The sequence below is a fragment of the Amblyraja radiata genome, chromosome 4 (assembly GCF_010909765.2).
Source record: "Amblyraja radiata isolate CabotCenter1 chromosome 4, sAmbRad1.1.pri, whole genome shotgun sequence".
NCBI classification, from domain to species: Eukaryota; Metazoa; Chordata; class Chondrichthyes; order Rajiformes; family Rajidae; genus Amblyraja; species Amblyraja radiata.
In genome coordinates, this window is record NC_045959.1 from 113,347,406 (window position 1) to 113,366,881 (window position 19,476).

The window sequence follows — 19,476 nt, forward strand, 5'->3', positions numbered from 1 at the left end:
GACCTAGCCGACTCAACCTCTCCCTATAGCTCACACCCTCTGGTCCTGGCAACGTCCTCGTAAATCTTCTCTGAACCTTATCAAGCTTGACAATATCTTTCCTATAACATGGTGCCCAGAACTGAACACCATGCAGCTTCACCAACGTCTTATACAACTGCAAATATGACCTCCCAACGTCTATACTCTGACTGATGAAGGCTAAATGTGCCAAAAATGAAGGCCAATGTGCCAAAGAAGTCTGTGGAGAAAGGTTATGTAGCCTCTGGTGGGAAATGGACAGATGATGTTTTGGGTCAGGACCCTTATTCAGAAAATGTTCACTGTCTTTACTGTTTCCGTTTACTCGTTGACCTCGTAATCTGGTTTATAACTTATCCTCATGGCCATCCCAGTTTTACACTAACAGAGTCCCCCCCCCCTCATACAAAGGGTTGTAAGCTACCCAAGAGATGCTATTCCTCCAGTTTGCTTGTAGCCTCCCTCTGGCAATGGAGGAACCCCAGTACATAAACGTCAGTATGAGAAGGGGAGGGGGGGGGGGGGGGAACTACGGACAGTATTGGTTGCACTAGGGACTTCAGGTTTTTTTTGGCATAAATAATGGCTTAATTTATTAAATTGTTTGTTTATTATGTTAGTTATTGAATACTGTGTCTAGAGGCCTATTATAAGGCTGCATAATGTGCAGGCCGATGAAAGTTGGTCTTGGCATCATGTTCGGCACAAACATTGTGGGCTGAAGGGCCTATTCTTGTGCTGTGCTGTTCTGTTCTATGTTCTATTAAGGACTGTGCTCTTGATATTACTACCTAGTTTCTCTTCATCAATAAAACTGTGTAGCAAAGATAATGATAGGGGAGGGGGTGTAGTTAATAGCCTGTAGATAGATCCAGGGGAGAAAATGAGTTCTGACTTTTGAGAACTGAGGAAATGCACTGCATATTTGTATAGACAAGAACTGGTTTGAGGGCTTAAAAATTGTGGGCTTGGAACTTCAATCGAATAATTGTAGTGCTATATGAATTACTAGAGATTTGTAAGTCTCTTTATTTTTTGAATATAATTTTTAGATTATTTTCAGGAACATTAATTTCCATTCATTATTAAATTTGCATGTGAAATAAATGTTCGAGCTTAAAGAGAAGATGAAGATTTGTCACATGGAATGTTACACCATGCAGTGGATGCAGGGGCCTTTTTGATCATTTAGGAATTAATTGGAGAGTAGTTGTAGTAGAAAATGAAGAAAGAAAATAACTAGTTTTAGATTGCTTTAACAAAGAATGCATTCCCTTCATAGACTGTGTAATGAGTCGAGTCGTACACACGTCAAGATACAACACATATTTATTAAAGTCCACTTACAGCATTGGTCTGCAGGGAATTACAGTAACTAGCAGCTACTCAGACTGAATTACGTAAGCAAGATCTTGGTAATATAAATCGCATATTAAGCGGAGCAACTACTAACAAGCACTACAATTGGTTAGTAGGAAATAACCAATCTACAGACTGGAATGGGTTCCATTTACTTGAAACTTTATATAAATGCATAAAGTACAGTTTATAGTCATGACAATAATGCTCTATATGTGTTTTGGTTCTTATCATCAAATGTTATGTTGGTGCTGCGAGGAAAGGGGGCAACAGGAATTGGAGGGGATGAAGAGTTTTTGTTTTACAAAGTGATTGTTTTGACCCAGAATTCAGTGGAAAGGATGGGTGAATCTATCTATCTATCTATCTATCTATCTATCTATCTATCTATCTATCTATCTATATTACTAAAACTCTGTTCTTGACCGGTTTTGGCTTTCTGTGCTGCGGTTTCCGAGAGTACGCCGCCACCTACGGCCGTCATTTTTGGCCACCTCGCTCAGAGCCCCCCTCCGCCACATGTGTGCCGAGGATTTTTCCCGTAGATGAAAATTGACAGAGATATTAATGTTTTTACAACATTCCCCATTCTCTCTTCTGCCCCTGCTGGAGGGAGGGGGAGGGACTATAAAACCAGGAAGTGGTGTGCCTCAATCAGTCTCTGCAAGTGGTGTGCCTCAATCAGAGCTTTGAATGACACAGACAAATGTCTACAGCACTGTGAGTACCCTTAATTTGGTTTGAAAATGAAAATATGGTTAGAGGTAAAAAAGCACTGCCTGCAAATGGTGGTTTGGGTTGAAGTAAAAAGGCACCCTCTCCCCCCCCTCCCTCTCCTCTTCCCCCCCCCCTCTCCTCTCCCCCCCCCCCTCTCCTCTCCCCCCCCCCTCTCCTCTCCCCCCCCCCTCTCCTCTCCCCCCCCCCTCTCCTCTCCCCCCCCCTCTCCCCTCCCCTCCTCCATCTCCTCTCCCCCCCTCCTCCATCTCCTCTCCTCCATCTCCTCTCCCCCCTCCTCCATCTCCTCTCCCCCCCTCCTCCCTCTCCTCTCCCCCCCTCCTCCATCTCCTCTCCCCCCTCCTCCATCTCCTCTCCCCACCCCTCCCTCTCCTCTCCCCCTCCCCCTCCTCTCCCCTCCCCTCCCTCTCCTCTCCCCCCTCCCTCTCCTCTCCCCTCTCCCTCTCCTCTCCCCCCTCTCCTCTCCCCCCTCCCTCTCCTCTCCCCCCTCCCTCTCCTCTCCCCCCTCCCTCTCCTCTCCCCCCTCCCTCTCCTCTCCCCCTCCCTCTCCTCTCCCCCCTCCCTCTCCTCTCCCCCCTCCCTCTCCTCTCCCCCCTCCCTCTCCTCTCCCCCCTCCCTCTCCTCTCCCCCCTCCCTCTCCTCTCCCCCCTCCCTCTCCCCCCTCCCTCTCCTCTCCCCCCTCCCTCTCCTCTCCCCCCTCCCTCTCCTCTCCCCTCCCTCTCCTCTCCCCCCTCCCTCTCCTCTCCCCCTCCCTCTCCTCCCCCTCTCCCTCTCCTCCCCCCCTCTCTCTCTCTCTCCCCCTCTCTCATCCTCCCCCCTCGTCTCTCCTCCCCCCCTCTCTCTCTCTCCTCCCCGCCCTCTCTCTCTCTCCTCCCCCCCTCTCTCTCTCTACTCCCCCCCCCTCTCTCCTACTCTCCTGCCCCCCTCTCTCTCTCCTCCCCCCCCCCCTCTCTCTCTCCCCCCTCTCTCTCTCCTCCCTCCTCGCTCTCTCTCTCTCCCCCCCTCTCTCTCTCCCTCCCCCCCTCTCTCTCTCCGCCCCCCCTCTCTCTCCTCCGCCCGCCCTTCTCTCTCGTCCTCCCCCCCTCTCTCTCTCCTCCCGCCCTCTCTCTGCCTCCCCCTCTCTCTCTCCTCCCCCCGCTCTCTCTCTCCCCCCCTCTGTGTCTCTCTCCCCCCCTCTCTCTCTCCTCCCCCCTCTCTCTCTCTCCTCCCCCCTCTCCTCGTCCTCCTCCCCCGCCTCTCTACTCTCCTCCCCCCTCCCTCTCCTCCCCCCCTCTCTCTCTCCTCCCCCCTCTCTCTCCTCCCCCCCCTCTCTCTCTCCTCCCCCCTCTCTCTCTCCTCCCCCCCTCTCTCTCTCCTCCCCCCCTCTCTCTCTCCTCCCCCCCTCCTCTCCTCCTCCCCCCCTCTCTCTCCCTTCCTCCCCCCCTCTCTCCTCCTCCCCCCTTCTCTCTCTCCTCCCCCCCCTCGCTCTCTCTCCTTCCCCCCTCTCTCTCCCCTCTCCTCCCCCCCATCTCTCTCTCTCCTCCCCCCTCTCTGCTCTGTCTCCCCCCCTCCCTCCCGCCCCTCTCTCGTCTCATCCTCCCCCCTCTCCCTCCCCCTCTCTCTCTCTCTTCTTCTCCTGCATCTCTCTCTCTATCCCCCCCCTCTCCCCTCTCTCTCTCTCCCCCCCTCCCTCTCTCCCCCCTCTCTCTCCCCCCCCCCCTCTCTCCCCCCTCTCCTCCCCCCTCTCAGTCCTCCCCCCCCTCTCTCTCTCCTCTCTCTCCTCTCTCTCCCCCCCTCTCTCTCTCTCCGCCCCCTCTCCCCTCGTCCGCCCTCTCCACCCTCTCCACTCTCCCCTCTCTTCCCTCTCTCCCCTCGAGTCCTCCTCTCCTCCTCTCCCTCCCTCTCTCTCCTCTCTCTCTTCCCTCTCGCCCCCTCTCTCTCTCTCCCCCTCTCTCTCTCTCTTCCCTCTCTCTCCCCGTCTCTCTCTCTCCCCCTCTCCCCCCTCTCTCTCTCTCTCCCCTCTCCTCCCCTCCATTAGCGTGAGTGCGGGAGGGGGGGGGTAGTTAGTGTGTGATGCTGCATGCCGCCTCCCCCCCCCCCACAACCGCACGTTGGGGGAACAGACCCAACGTGTCTGCACTTGGTCTAGTAGTTAATAATTTTCACAAGGTACAGTGCATTCTGAAAGTATTCAGACCCCTTCACTTATTCCACCTTTTGTTATGTTACAGCCTTATTTAAAAATTGATGAAATTCATTTTTTTTTATCATCAATCTACACACAATACCCCAGAATGAAAAAGCGAAAACGGGTGTTTAGAAATGTTTGTAAAGTAAATAAAAAGAAATAACTGAAATATAACATTTACATAAGTATTCAGACCCTTTGCTGTGACACTCAAAATTGAGCTTAGGTTCATCCAGTTTCCATTGATTATCCTTGAGATGTTTCTACAACCTGATTGGAGTCCACCAATGGTAAATTAAATTGATTGGATATGATTTGGAAAGGCACACACCTGTCTATATATGGTCCCACAGTTGACAGTGCACGTCAGAGCAAAAACCAAGCTATGAAGATGAAGGAATTGTCCATAGACCTCCGAGACAGGATTGTGTCAAGACACAGATCTGAGGAAGGGTATAAAACTATTTCTGCAGCATTGCAGGTCCCGAAGAGCACAGCGGCCTCTGTTATTCTTAAATGGAAGAACTTTGGAACCACCATGACTATTAGACCTGGCCGCCCGGCCAAATTGAGCAATCGGGGGAGAAGGGCATTGGTCAGGGAGGAGATGGTCACTCTGACAGAGCTCCAGAGTTCCTCTGTGAAGATGGGAGAACCTTCCAGAAGGACAACTATATCTGCAGCACTCCACCAATCAGGCCTTTATGGAAGAGTGGCCAGACGGAAGCCACTCCTCAGTAAAAGGCACATGACAGCCCACTTTGAGTTTGCCAAAAGGCATGAGAAACAAGATTCTCTGATCAGATGAAACCAAGATTGAACTGTTTGGCCTGAATGCCAAGCGTCAAATCTGGAGGAAACCAGGCACTGCTCACCACCTGGCCAATACCAGAACTACGGTGAAGCATGGTGGTGGCAGCATCTTGCTATGGGGATGTTTTTCAGCGGCAGGAACTGGGAGACTAGTCAGGATCGAGGGAAGGATGAACGGAGCAAAGTACAGAGAGATCCTTGATGAAAACTTGCTCCCGAACGTTCTGGACTTCAGACTGGGGCGGAGGTTCACCTTACAACAGGACAACGACCCTAAGCACACATCCAAGGCAACGCAGGAGTTTCTTCGTGACAAGTGTGTGAATGTCCTTGAGTGGCCCAACCAGAACCCAGACTTGAACCCGATCGAACATCTCTGAAGGGACCTGAAAGTAGCTGTGCATCGACGCTCCCCATCCAACCTGACAGAGCTTGAGAGGATCTGCAGAGAAGAGTGTGAGAAATTACCCAAATACAGGTGTGCCAAGCTTGTAGCGTCATACCCAAGAAGACTTGAGACTGTAATCGCTGCCAAAGGTGTCTCGTCAAAGTACTGAGTAAAGGGTCTGAATACTTATTTCAGTTTTTTTTTTTTAATTACTTTGCAAAAATATCTAAACACCTGTTTTTGCATTTTTATTATGGGGTATTGTGTGTATATTGATGATTTAAAAATAAATGAATTTAATCCATTTTAGAATAAGGCTCAAAAGTAACAAAATGGGGAAAAGTGAAGGGGTCTGAATACTTTCTGAATGCACTGTAAGTGACAGGACAGTTTTTATAGGAGAGTAGAAAAAAGAACCAGGATGAGACAAATAGCATGGTTTTACTCAGGAGCTGGCAAGCACTGTGGACTGAATGGATGTTCTTCTCCATTATAATTTGATTATAGGGATGTGATCCCTTTGCTCAGACTCAGAGGAGCAAACTGCAAAACCGCCGAGCCCGGATTAACCTGCAGATTAATAAGGAGATGCTAATGCGAGCTGGAGCTGAAAATCTATTTCGGTGAGTGTTGGTGTTTTGTCACGATTAACAGATTACTTTGGATGTATGTATGAGTGTATTTTTTTTTTTAAAGAAACCCAGTTTTGTGCAGTATTATGATGAACACAAATATCTTCCCATACATGATGGTCATGTGAAAGTTCTCATTCATACAAAGTTTAATGAATTGGTCAGAAGGCTATTTTTGTCCACTTTAGAAGAACAACATAGCAAGACTTCTGTTCAGAATTATACTGACCACTTTTAGAAACTCATCTATGTCCCTTTTGAATCTATTGGGTCATTAGTACTTTATTTTTTATTTAGGAGAGGTTACATAACATCATTCTAACATCTTCGTAGTTCTATGCTGGTATAGCAAATTTAAATACTTTACAAATAAAATACTGTGAAACAGATAAACTATCCATATTAACCAAAATCTTATTTTATAAAGTTAACCAAATTCTTGACTTTTAACATGTGACATTTTTTTCAAACAAAAACAGCTCCAGCTTCCCTCGTCTATTATGAATTTTTAAGATGTTATTGATATTTACTATGATCTGAAATGTCTGCAGGAGCTCTATTGCTCACCAATGGGAGTTCAACTAGACACAATATATTAAATGAGGCCTAAAAGGAACTTTTACAAAGATGTGATTGTATTTCTTTTCGTATTTGATCATAGAAACATAGAAAATATGTGCAGGAGTAGACCATTCGGCCCTTCGAGCCTGCACCGCCATTCGATATGATCATGGCTGATTATCCAACTCAGTATCCCATCCCTGCCTTCTCTCCATACCCCCTGATCCCTTTAGCCACAAGGGCCACATCTAACTCCCTCTTAAATATAGCCAATGATCTGGCCTCCACTACTTTCTGTGGCAGAGAATTCCACAGATTCACCACTCTCTGTGTAAAAAATGATTTTCTCATCTCTTATCCTTAAACTATGACCCCTAGTTCTGGACTTCCCCAACATCGGGAATAATCTTCCTGCATCTAGCCTGTCCAACCCCTGAAGAATTTTGTCATCTTGACAAAGTACTGAAAAGCTATGTATTTTTAAAGCCACAATCCTCTGTTTATGACCTTCAATTATTCATTGATTCATTTAGGCGGGCGGCTCAGTGTCGCAGAGTTTCTGCCTTCCAGCGCCAGTGACCCGGGTTCAACCCTGACCACGGGTGCTGTTTGTACGTTCTTCCTGTGACCGCATGGGTTTTCTCTGGCTGCTCCATTTTCCTCCCACATTCCAAAGACGTGCGGGCTTGTAGGTTAATTGGCTTCTGTAAATTATCCCTTGTGTGTAGGATAGAACTAGTGTTGGGGTGATCGGCGTGGACTGATAGGCCGAAGGGCCTGTTTCTACACTGTATCTCCAAAGTAAACATTCATTTTAACACCTTGACCTTGCACTCAACAGATTCATGATGTACCTATATGTGGTACTGGCTTTTCTCTGGTATGCAAAATGCTTTGAACATTCATATCTTTCTTGTCATCTGGGACTTTGTGGACATTTCCCCTACACTATTCCCGTACTTTATTCAAACCATTGATGACAATGGTGAGGAGTAGTGACTCAAATGCCATCTCTATAGGCATCCACTCAACAGTGATTTCCACATGTAACTGCAATGGGAAATAATTTCCTTCTGTCTAAGAATTTAGCCTGTTATGTGTTCAGTAAGCATGCAGAATTGAATATTCCTGTTAATCCCATGGAATTAAATGAATTATGGTGACTTTTCATGTTACCTTATGAATATTTTTTTGAAAATGTAAAATTAACTGGGATATTTAAGGAAAAAAACCTATAACTTTATCAAAAACATAAACTAAGTTCCAATAATCCAGTCTGTACACAAAACAATGACTTGGAAATTCATGTGTGACACCATATGTATTTCAGTACTGCATGACTAGAAATTGGCCTTTCCAATTCTGATGCTTCCTCTCAGAGATACTTGATTGAGAGAATTGATCTTTGTCCACTCTATCTATGTCCCTTTGTCGCCTCCTTTTATCCACTTTACAACTTGCCTTCCAACCTCCAAAGTCAGCTCCAAATTTATTGACTGGATCTTTTGATTTCTTCACCAAATCATTTTGAAGAAACCAATAAATAGTAAAAGCCTGAACCCTATGATACACCCACTCATGACATCTAGAGAACCAAAAACAATATCAATTTATGTATACTGTTAGTTTCTGGAATTCACATCCCTTGTATATTTATTTATTTATTAACATAGATTAGACTGTGAACTTGTGTTATGGTGTGTTTATTTCTTCCATGTTGTGTAGTATCTTTTACATTTACCTCTGATAACTTGACATTGCCTCAGTACTGTAATAAATTGCATTTCAAATTGTATGCTCAATTTTGTTGTTGGCTATAAACATCTGATTGGTTGCAAGAATTTGCTCAACTTGTACTTAAGGTCTTGGGCTGTAGTGTTTTTTTTATTGATTGTGGATTTACAAAGGATGAATATTAAAATTGTTATCGTGCTCACTTTTGAATAATTTTAAATGTCTAATAATATTGCAGAGCTACGACCAACAACAAAGTGAAGGAGACTGTGGCTTTGGAACTGAGTTTTGTGAACTCTAACTTGCAGCTGCTGAAGGAGGAACTTGAGGAACTGAACAGCTCAGTGGAAGTATATCAGAACGAGAAGTAATTTATTCATGTTTATTTTATCCTATTCCTGTAATTTGTTGTTGATATTTTCCCAGGAAATTTTATTATGATGACATTTAATTTGCCACGTTGGAAGCACATGGTATGTCAGCTACAGGCTGTCATATAAAATGATTGTATCAAAAAAAGTTTCACTGTTCTTCAGTCAGTGGACCTGCTGTTTCACTACTCCAGATACTCTGAATCAATCTTAACCTTGGAGGCTGTCTATGTGGAGTTTGCGCATTCTCCCTATGATAACATGGGTTTCCTCCAGAGTGCTCTGGTTTCCTCCCATATCCCAAAGACATACGGGTTTGTAGGATAACTGACCACTAGATGTTTGTAAGTAAATGGTAAAGTCTAGGACGGGACAAATCTGAACATGGGAAGAATAAAATGGGTTAGAAACATAGAAAAGTAGGTGCAGTAGACCATTCGGCCCTTCGAGCGAGCACTGCTATTCAATATGATCATGGCTGATCATCTAAAATCAGTACCCTGTTCCTGCTTTTTCCCCATATACCTTGATTCCTTTAGCCCTAAGAGCTAAATCTAACTCTCTCTTGAGTTACATTGGTGCATACTCAGTGGGCTGAAGGGCCAGTTTCTATGCTGCATCTCTCAATAATTTTAGAGCCTGTTGTATTTTAATTTGTGATTTGTTTATTTAATATCTATTTTAATTAGCTATTGAAATATAATTTGAGATGAAGGTTGCATGTTTAAAAAAACTAGGTAGTATATCAAAACTACTGGCAATAAAAGAGTAATGTTTCACTGTCGCTTGGAGAAAAATTTAAATACCTTGGTTCCATTTCTTTTCATTATTCAAATGGTTTTTTGTTTGCTTTGACTGTTTAGTTAATAGTGTCTCCTAGCTGTGAGGTCCATGTAACAACCGTACAGGGCTCCAGTGAGACCACAGCTGGAGTATTGTGTACAGTTTTGGTCTCCAGATTTGAGGAAGGACATTCTTGCTATTGAGGTGCAGCGTAGGTGCACAAGGTTAATTCCCGGGATGGCGGGACTGTCATATGCTGAGAGAATGGAGCGGCTGGGCTTGTATACGCTGGAGTTTAGAAGGATGAGAGAGGATCTTATTGAAACATGTAAGATTATTAATGGTTTGAACACGCTAGAGGCAGGAAACATATTCCCGATGTTGGGGGTGTCCAGAACCAGCGGCCACAGTATAAGAATAAGGGATAAGCCATTTAGAACAGAGATCAGGAAACACTTTTTCACACAGAGAGTTGTGAGTCTTTGGAATTCTCTGCCTCAGGGGGCGGTGGAGGCCGGTTCACTGGATACTATCAAGAGAGAGCTAGATAGGGCTCTTAAAGATAGCAGAGTCAGGGGATATGGGGAGAAGGCAGGAATGGGGTACTGATTGTGGATGATCAGCCATGATCACATTGAATGGCGGAGCTGGCTCGAAGGGCTGAATGGCCTACTCCTGCACCTATTGTCTATTCATTGCAAATTAAGCTTTCTATCATTCTTTTATTGCACCCTGTGGTGTAAGTCTGGGTGATCCTATTGTGGTATTCGTGGAAATTCTATAAAACAAAAATGTGAAATTAATGGAAATTTGTAGGGAATGTTTAGTTTATTGTCATGTGTAGATTCGATTAGATTAGATTCCTTTATTGTCATTCAGACCTTTCGGTCTGAACAAAATTACGTTGCCTGCAGTCATACACAGAACCAATAAAAACAAAACATACAATAAACACAAATTAAACATCCACCACAGTGAGTTCACCAAGCACATCCTCACTCTGATGGAGGCAAAGTCTTAGTCTCCGTCTCTTCCCTCCTTGTTCTCCCTCTGCGCTGAGGCGATCGATCCAGGACGGAGATGCCGCCCTCCAGTCCAGCGGACCTCCGTGGTGATGTCGCCACCGCCGAAAGCCGGAACGCAGTCTCCGCTCCGAGACGGCCCACCACAGCATCAGCTCCGGGCAGCCGCCCCATCTCCAGGCCGCCGCCCCAGCTCCGGGTCCCGCAGTCTCCGCTCCGGGCCGCTGCCCCAGCTACGGGTCCCGCAGTCTCCGCTCCGGGCCGCCGCCCCAGCTCCCGCAGTCACCGCTCCGGGCCGCTGCCCCAGCTCCGGGTCCCGCAGTCTCCGCTCCGGGCCGCTGCCCCAGCTCGCGCAGTCTCAGCTCCGAGCCGCCGCCCCAGCTCCGGGTCCCGCTGTCTCCGCTCCGGGCCGCTGCTCCGGGTCCCGCAGTCTCCGCTCCGGGCCGCCGCCCCAGCTCCGGGTCCCGCAGTCTCCGCTCCGGGCCGCCGCCCCAGCTCCGGGTCCCGCAGTCTCTGCTCCGGCCCGCTGCCCCAGCTCCGGGTCCCGCAGTCTCTGCTCCGGGCCGCCGCCCCAGCTCCGGGTCCCGCAGTCTCCGCTCCGGGCCGCTGCCCCAGCTCCGGGTCCCGCAGTCTCCGCTCCGGGCCGCTGTCCCAGCTCCGGGTCCCGCAGTCTCCGCTCCGGGCCGCTGCCCCAGCTCCGGGTCCCACAGTCTCCGCTCCGGGCCGCTGCCCCAGCTCCCGCAGTCTCCGCTCCGGGCCGCTGCCCCAGCTCCGGGTCCCGCAGTCTCCGCTCCGGGCCGCCGCCCCAGCTCCGGGTCCCGCAGTCTCCACTCCCGGCCGCTGCCCCAGCTCCGGGCAGCCGCCCCAGCTCCAGGCCGCCGCCCCAGCTCCGGGTCCCGCAGTCTCAGCTCCGAGCCCCGCTGCATCAGCTCCAGGCCGCCGCCGACAGCCAGAACGCCGCACCAGCAAGTCGGGCCACCGCTGCCTCAGCCCTGAAGACGACCAGCCTCTCGTTGGTGAGTCCTGGCTGGCTCTGCCTCCGGTGCCTCGGGGTCAGTCGCAGGCTGGAGGCCGCCAGCTCCGCCATTAGGCCTCAGCGCAGACAGAGGCCGAGAAGAGGGATATGACACGAAAAAGTCGCATTCCTCCGAAGGAAGAGACAGAGAACATGTTTCACCACCCCCCCCCCCCCCCCCTCCCTAACACAACCCAACAAACTAAAACGTAACCAAAACAAGACACAAAAAAACAACAGAAAAAAGTAAAAAGAGACGGACTGCAGGCGAGCCGCAGCTGTTAACAGCGCCGCCACTTCCGGAAGGTACAGTGAAAATCTTTTGTGTCTGCTGTGCAGTCAAGGGAAAGACACTACATGATTACAATCAAACCATTTACAGTGTATAGATATATGATAAGGGAATAACATTTAGTGCAAGGTAAAGTCAGCAATATCTTGTGGTCTATTTCCATGAATCAGTATGCCATTGCTTCATTAAATTCTTAATCTCAGCAATATAACATAATATGTCAATAGAATGCAACCTTCGGCTTTATTGTAAAATGAAAGATTTACAATTATAAAACTTATTTCATGTTGATGTCATAGAGTAATAGAGCATGGAAACAGGCTCTTCATCCTAGCTCATCAATGCCATTCAAGATATTTACCTGAGCTAGTCGCATTGCTTGTGTTTGGCCCATATCATTCTCAACCTTTTCCTTCCAAATGCGGGCAAATGGGACTAGCCCAGAATGTCAACTTGATCGGCATGTTCAAGGTGGACCAAAGAGCCTGTTTCCATGCTGTAGGGCTCTCTGACTATACGACTCTATCTGTAGTTCTGTTTTCAAATAAAGGTACGAAAATTATGATGTTCTGTCATAAAACAAAGGTGTCGCTTGGGAGCACCTTTCAAAGAACATTTGGTGGATGTTATCTGACAACAATCCTGGTCAAAGAGGTTTTAAGTGTTTTTAAGAGAAGTCTAGAAGACTGGGAATTGAATATACAGTAATTTGTGGTGCAGTTATTAAATTTGGTGATGATGAGGCTAGAATTGAAAGCATCTGATAGGTTGGAGGATGCTTCAAACTGGATGAGGGGATCGCAAAAGGAAAATTGAAAAAGGCTGTAAAGGAGTTTGAAAGAATAATGTAAATTTTAAAAATCAAGGGCATCCTTGGGCTCCAGGTCCACAAGCTGGAGGACGATGGGTGGCTGGGACATTGGTGGGTGTTGGGAGCAAAATATTTGACGTGTTTAAGAGAAGGTAGAACTTGTTTACAGTACAATAAAATACTGAGCAATCACTGAGTTGTTAATTTTGATCAAATAAAAAATTACAGTGGATGAGTTTAAAGATTAGCCTCACCCAACTTTATGATTTTACATTAGTTTACTACTTTGTTGTATTGCTTCTTGTAATTGAGCACAGCTGGTGATGAAGACATTTGTGAATTACCAGCTGTACTTAGATTTAGGCATTGTCATGCAGCACATTTACATAGGATACTAGACTAAGTGGGATCCGTTGGGTCCCAGGTTCACACGGGAGGGCTGGTCCCCAACGCAATATTCCACCTCTCCACCAATTCCAATTCCAATAGGGTTCTGGAGCGCTAGCATGGGTGTTGTGGGTCAAGACAAGTCAAGTACAGTGAGTGCAGGGCCAACAATCCATTTCATGTTAAGTCAAGCACAGGTCCCCTAACCCATAAGAGATCCCAGTGGTCTATAAATCTAAATCCCTGCACCAGCCCCTCAGCCACACATTAAGATCCCTTATCGCCCTGTTCCTGCCCTCAACAGCATGAGGTACTGGAAGCAATCCAGAGATAACAACCCTAGAAGTCCTGCTTTTCAGTCTTCTTCCTAACTCTCTAAACTCGCGTTGCAGAATCTCCTTCCTCTTCCTCCTGACTGCGTTTTTGCCCAGACTCTCGTTAGCCACTAGGGGCGCCGCATGATGACAGCCTCTGCCTATAGTCCATCTGTTTTTCTATCTTTTTTAAATTTTTTGTTTAAAAGTATGTTTTGGAGGATTTTTTTAGTAATTCTATGTGGGGGCGGGGGGGGGGGGGGTAAGGTAAGGGGGAAACCGTTTCCCAGTCACCTCCTGGCGAGGATGCGTCTATTCTCCGAGTCACGTCCTTGCCCCCCCTTCGTGGCATCACAACTGGATTGGCGCTGCCTTTTCTGCCGGAGACCGGCCAAAGCTTCAGCAGCGGCGCAGCGCTGGATACACCGTGGAGTGGGCGATGCCGTACCCGGATCGTCGTTGAAGCTCCGGGGTGTTGGGCCTGCTGTTTCAGCATCGGGGAGCTGTGGTTTGCGGAGCACAGCCGTGGGCGGAGCTGACCAACCTCGTGGAGTCCTGGGATCCCATTGCGGGGGCGCTGTGGACTTCAGGAGCGGTAGGAAGTGGCCGATTCGGAGGTCCAAGCCGCTGAGAATGTTCTCCCGTTCCGACGTCGGAGTTCCATCATCTCGGCGAGAGGGCCTGAGCATCGGGCGGCCCGTAGCGGTGACAGCGGGGGGCTCGGGAGGCTCCGACCACGGGTGAACAACTGTGCCTTCCGACTGAACTTTGGTGCCTTCCCTCACAGTGGGAAACTTTGATTCCGCTGTGTGGGGATGTTTGTGTTAAAGACTATCGTGTTCTGTGTCCTTTTTTTTTATTCGTATGGCTGTATGGTAACCACAAATTTCACTGTACCAATTGGTGCATGTGACAATAAATGTCTCTTGTCTCTTGTAGATCAAAACTAATGTTCTTACAGATTACTGCTTGGTTGAAATGCTGCCAGAATTATCCAAAAAAATACCATACACCCATTAGTAGTTTAATTATTGCTTTCACTGAATGCTTTTGTCTCTTGAAAGCTCCTTTTTGCTTGATCTCCCAGTAGCGTCTTTGTCACTCTTCATTTCGGCACCTTAAATATTGTCTGATTCAGGAACAGCTTCATGCCTGCTGATATTTGACTAGATGAGTTTTTGGAGAGGGTGCAGAAGAGGTGTACCAGAATGCTGCCTGGATTAGGGGGTATTAGTTAGTTTTCTCAAGAACACAGGAGGTTGAGGGGAGACCTGGTGGAAGTATATACAATTTCATGTTTCATGTATCCTGTTGTGTTTTATGACGGTTGGCAGGCCAATTTCCCTCCTGAGATTAATAAAATTGATCATATCATATTGTATGGTAAAGTGAAAAATCTGTGCCTTTTCTCCCAGAATTGTCACAGTTTTAAAGTGAGAAGGACAAAGGAGACGCAAGGGGCATTTTGCATGTACACATGTTGTGTGCCGGAACACACTGCTAGAGGGGTGGTGGTGAAGACAGATACGCAAGTGGCATTTAAGAGGCTTTTGGATAGGCACATGGATATGCTGGGATTGGAGGGACCTGGATCATGTGCAGGCAGATGAGATTAGTTTATTTAGGCATTATGTTCAGCATGGACATTCTGGGCCGAAGGACACAAAGTGCTGGAGTAACTCAGCAGGTCAAGCAGTATATCTGGAGAAAATGGACAGGCAACGTTTCAGATCAAGGGCCATCTTCAGACTAATTGTCGGGGGGGGGGAGAAGTAAGCTAGAAAAGGCGAGAGGCTCTATTAAACTAAATTAAACAGGTAATGGGTTGACACAAGTGAGGGGCGACAGGCAAATGATTGAAACAAAGGCCAGAAATAAAAACAGTAGGTGTGAGACAGGTTTAAAGAGTTGTGGATGATGAAGCCAGGTGGAGGAAAATAGCGGGGGGAGGGGGGAAATGCTGGAAGGAGAAATAGGTGGGGCACAAGCGAGGGAAGGGGGCGGGAAAGAGAGGGAATGGGACTTTGTTGTTGTGCTATACTGTTCTAGGTTTGGATGATTTGGATAAAGGGATTCAAAGTAACATTAGCAAATTTGCACATGACACAAAGCTGGGTGGCAGTGTGAACTGTGAGGGGGATGCTTTGAGAATGCAGGGTGACTTGGACAGGTTGGAGGAGTGGGCAGATGCATGGCAGATGAAGTTTAATGTGGATAAATGAGGTTATCCACTTTGGTATCAAAAACAGGAAGGCAGATTACTATCTAAATGGCATCAAGTTGGGAAAAGGGGAAGTACAACGGGATCTGGGGGTCCTTGTTCATCAGTCTATGAAAGTAAGCATGCAGGTACAGCAGGCAGTGAAGAAAGCGAATGGCATGTTGGCCTTTATAACAAGAGGAGTTCAGTATAGGAGCAAAGAGGTCCTTCTGCAGTTGTACAGAGCCCTAGTGAGACCACACCTGGAGTATTGTGTGCAGTTTTGGTCCCCTAATTTGAGGAAGGACATTCTTGCTATTGAGGGAGTACAAGGTTAATTCCCGGGATGGCGGGACTGCCATATGCTGAGAGAGTGGAGCGGCTGGGCTTTAGAAGGATGAGAAGGGATCTTATTGAAACATATAAGGTTGTTAAGGTTTTTGGACACGCTAGAGGCAGGAAACATGTTCCCAATGTTGGGGGAGTCCAGAACCAGGGGCCACAGTTTTAGAATAAGGGGTAAGCCATTTAGAACGGAGACGAGGAAACACTTTTTCTCACAGAGAGTTGTGAGTCTGTGGAATTCTCTGCCTCAGAGGCTGAGGTGGAGGCTGGTTCTCTGGATACTTTCAAGAGAGAGCTAGATAGGGCTCTTAAAGATAGTGGAGTCAGGGGATATGGGGAGAAGGCAGGAGTGGGATACTGATTGGGGATGATCAGCCATGATCACATTGAATTGCAGTGCTGGCTCGAAGGGCCGAATTGCCTACTCCTGCACCTATTGTCTATTGTCTATGCTGAACACCTGAAATTCCAAGCAATCAATTACACCCAAACCAACCTTTGAAAATCTCAACTGTCACAAATTAAAATTCTTCCAAGACTTGGCCACCTAAACATTTGCTCATCGTGAACTGCAATGTCTTGTTTACACAGGATATAATATTATACTGTTTTTCAATTTGATTGGAATGTTCACAATCCTACAGTCAAAAGAGTAAATGATACATTGCAGCCACAGCCTACAGCCTGTTTCTGCCCTTACTTTCCACGGCAATGCATTTTCCCATTTGGGCCACATTACTTTACTGGGTGTTGGCCCTTCAAGCCAACACTGCCATTCAATATGATCATGGCTTATCATCCCGAATCAGTACCCTGTTCCTGTTTTTCCCCATACCCCTTGAGTCTGTGATCCCTAAGAGCTATATCTAACTCTTTGTTGAATACATCCAGTGAATTGGCCTCCACTGCTTTCTGTGGCAGAAAATTCCATAGATTCACAACTCTCTGCGTGAAAACATTTTTCCTCAGTCCTAAATGCTACCCCTTATTCTTAATCTGTGTCCCATGGTTCTGGGCTCTCCCAACATGGGGAACATTTTTCATGCATCTAACCTGTCCAATCCCTTAAGAATTTTTAATGTTTCTATAAGATCCCCTCTCATCCAATGAATATAAGCCCAGTCGATCCATTCTTTCATCATTTGTCAGTTCCGCCATCATGGGAATTAACCTGGTGAACCTAAATTGCACTCACTCAATAGCAAAAATGTCCTTCCTCAAATTAGGAGACCAAAACTGCACACAATACACCAGGGCCCTGTACAACTGCAATAGGACCTCCTTGCTCCTAAACTCAAATCCTCTCGCTATTCCATTAGCTTTCTTCACTGCCTGCTTTACCTGCATGCTTACTTTCAGTGACTGATGTACAACGACACCCAGGTCTCGTTGCACCTCCCCTTTACCTAATCTGACACCATTCAGATAATAATTTGCCGCCTTGTTCTTGCTACCAAAGTGGATAACCTCACATTTATCCACGTTATACTGCACCCTTTTAAGCACATTTTTAAGTAGTTTTATCCCATCCAATCTTTCTATCCCTTTAGTAAGAGATGGAATAGAGACATCTCTGACAATATCCTAAACACTACAAGTGTTTATGTTATTTCCTTAGTTTCCGAATTCAAGTCCTGAATATGTATGTCAGAACATTAGTCATACGATCCTCATAGTAAATCACTTACATTCTTCTAGTCTAAGGAACTTACTCTTTTCACATTCAAAGCCTATTGATCTTACAGCATCTTTATAGAAGCAGTCACATTCTGTTTTACTCTGCGCTATTTATGTTATCATTATCTAATATATTAACAACTACTTTTTGAAGATCATGCTAAATCATAACCAAATAGTTTTTTTAATCAATATTCTATAATTCCTGCTAAAGAATTTTGTAAACTTATTCAAGAATAACAAGCTCATTAAAGTCCATGGCTTTATTTTTGCAAATCCATGTCAATTTTGGATAGCTTGCTTTCAAACTGACTTTTTATTTTTTAATATTTAACAGCTTTACAAAAGATAAGCTATCCTTTGCAATAGCCATATAACAATTACAGCACGGAAACAGGCCATCTCGGCCCTACAAGTCCGTGCCGAGTACAAAATTTAGCAATAGTAGAATGCAACTTTGACACCAATCCAAATTTACAGAAAGGTCAAGTTGACTTTTTATGTATGTACTCACCCCGTGACAGAGTTATAATGGGAGGGACACACCTAAAACTTTTCAACAAATCCTTTATCTTCATGGCAAGTCCAATTGCATCCATAATTTCCATAGACCAGTGTTTATCGCTGTTTATTTGCTGCTTGACATATTGTTTCCACATTATACAATTTTGCTTTCATTTTCACTTGTTATGGAACACAAATATAAATTGGAATAGCCTTGTTACAGAAGTGCACTTTCCACTACTCCCACCACCATTCACTTCTTCATTCTCCCATTACCCTTTTCTTTTAATTTGAAAATCAATAATCATATTCTCAAGCAACTACATGAATATAGGAGCTACATGGCAGCCTCCACAAGGCATCATTGCTGGATGGGTCAGTATTGCAGAAATCACAGAGAATTAATCTTCCAGTTGCCATTCTTTTTTTTGCCTAATTACAGGAACTGTTAAGACAGAATCTCAAAGGTAATTTGCTACATGGTAAATGGTAGCGAATTGAGGAATGCAGTTGAACAGAGGGATCTAGGAATAACTGCATAGTTCCCTGGAGTTTCATGTAGATAGGGTGGTAAAGAAAGCTTTTGGTGTGCTAGCCTTTATAAATCAGAACATTGAGTATAGAAGTTGGGATGTAATGTTAAAGTTGTCCAAGGCATTGGTGAGGCCAATTCTGGAGTATGGTGTACAATTTTGGTCGCCAAATTATAGGAAAAATGTCAACAAAATGGAGAGAGTACAGAGTAGATTTACTAGAATGTTGCCTGGGTTTCAGCACCCAAGTTACAGAGAAAGGCTGAACAAGATAGGTCTTTATTCTTTGGAGCGCAGATGGTTAAGGGGGGACTTGATAGAGGTCTTTAAAATGATGAGAGGGATAGAGAGTTGACGTGGATAAGCTTTTTCCATTGAGAGTAGGGAAGATTCAAACAAGAGGACATGATTTGAGAATTAAGGGACAAAAGTTTAGGGGTAACATGAGGGGGAACTTCTTTACTCAGAGAATGGTAGCTGTATTGAATGAGCTCCCAGTGGATTTTATCATTTAAAAATAAATTGGATAGGTATATGGACGGGAAAGGAATGGAGGATTATGGTCTGAGTGCTGAGTGGGACTAGGGGAGAATAAGTGTTCGGCACGGACTAGAAGGGCCGAGATGGCCTGTTTCCGTGCTGTAATTGTTATATGGTTATAAGGTAACTTAATACAGGATAATTAGATGAAGATCAGCAACATTTGCCATTTTTTTCTTTTTATTATAATTCTAGTGTGTTACAATGGACTTTCTTTATCTTAATGACTCAGTGGCACATGACAATAATAATAATATAATAATATATCTTTT

At 45.9% G+C, this 19,476-nt stretch overlaps 1 protein-coding gene across 1 annotated transcript in view; it reads left to right on the plus strand.

The window, feature by feature from the left end:
• The first annotated feature begins 5,815 nt into the window (after nucleotides 1-5,815).
• rhpn1 (rhophilin Rho GTPase binding protein 1) overlaps nucleotides 5,816-19,476 on the plus strand; it is a 45,776-nt gene continuing 32,115 nt past the window's right edge. Inside the window, exons 1-3 of the mRNA XM_033020415.1 lie at nucleotides 5,816-5,833; nucleotides 5,991-6,106; nucleotides 8,649-8,777. Of these exons, the coding sequence (XP_032876306.1) occupies nucleotides 5,816-5,833; nucleotides 5,991-6,106; nucleotides 8,649-8,777 (263 nt within the window). The remainder of the gene's footprint in view (nucleotides 5,834-5,990; nucleotides 6,107-8,648; nucleotides 8,778-19,476) is intronic.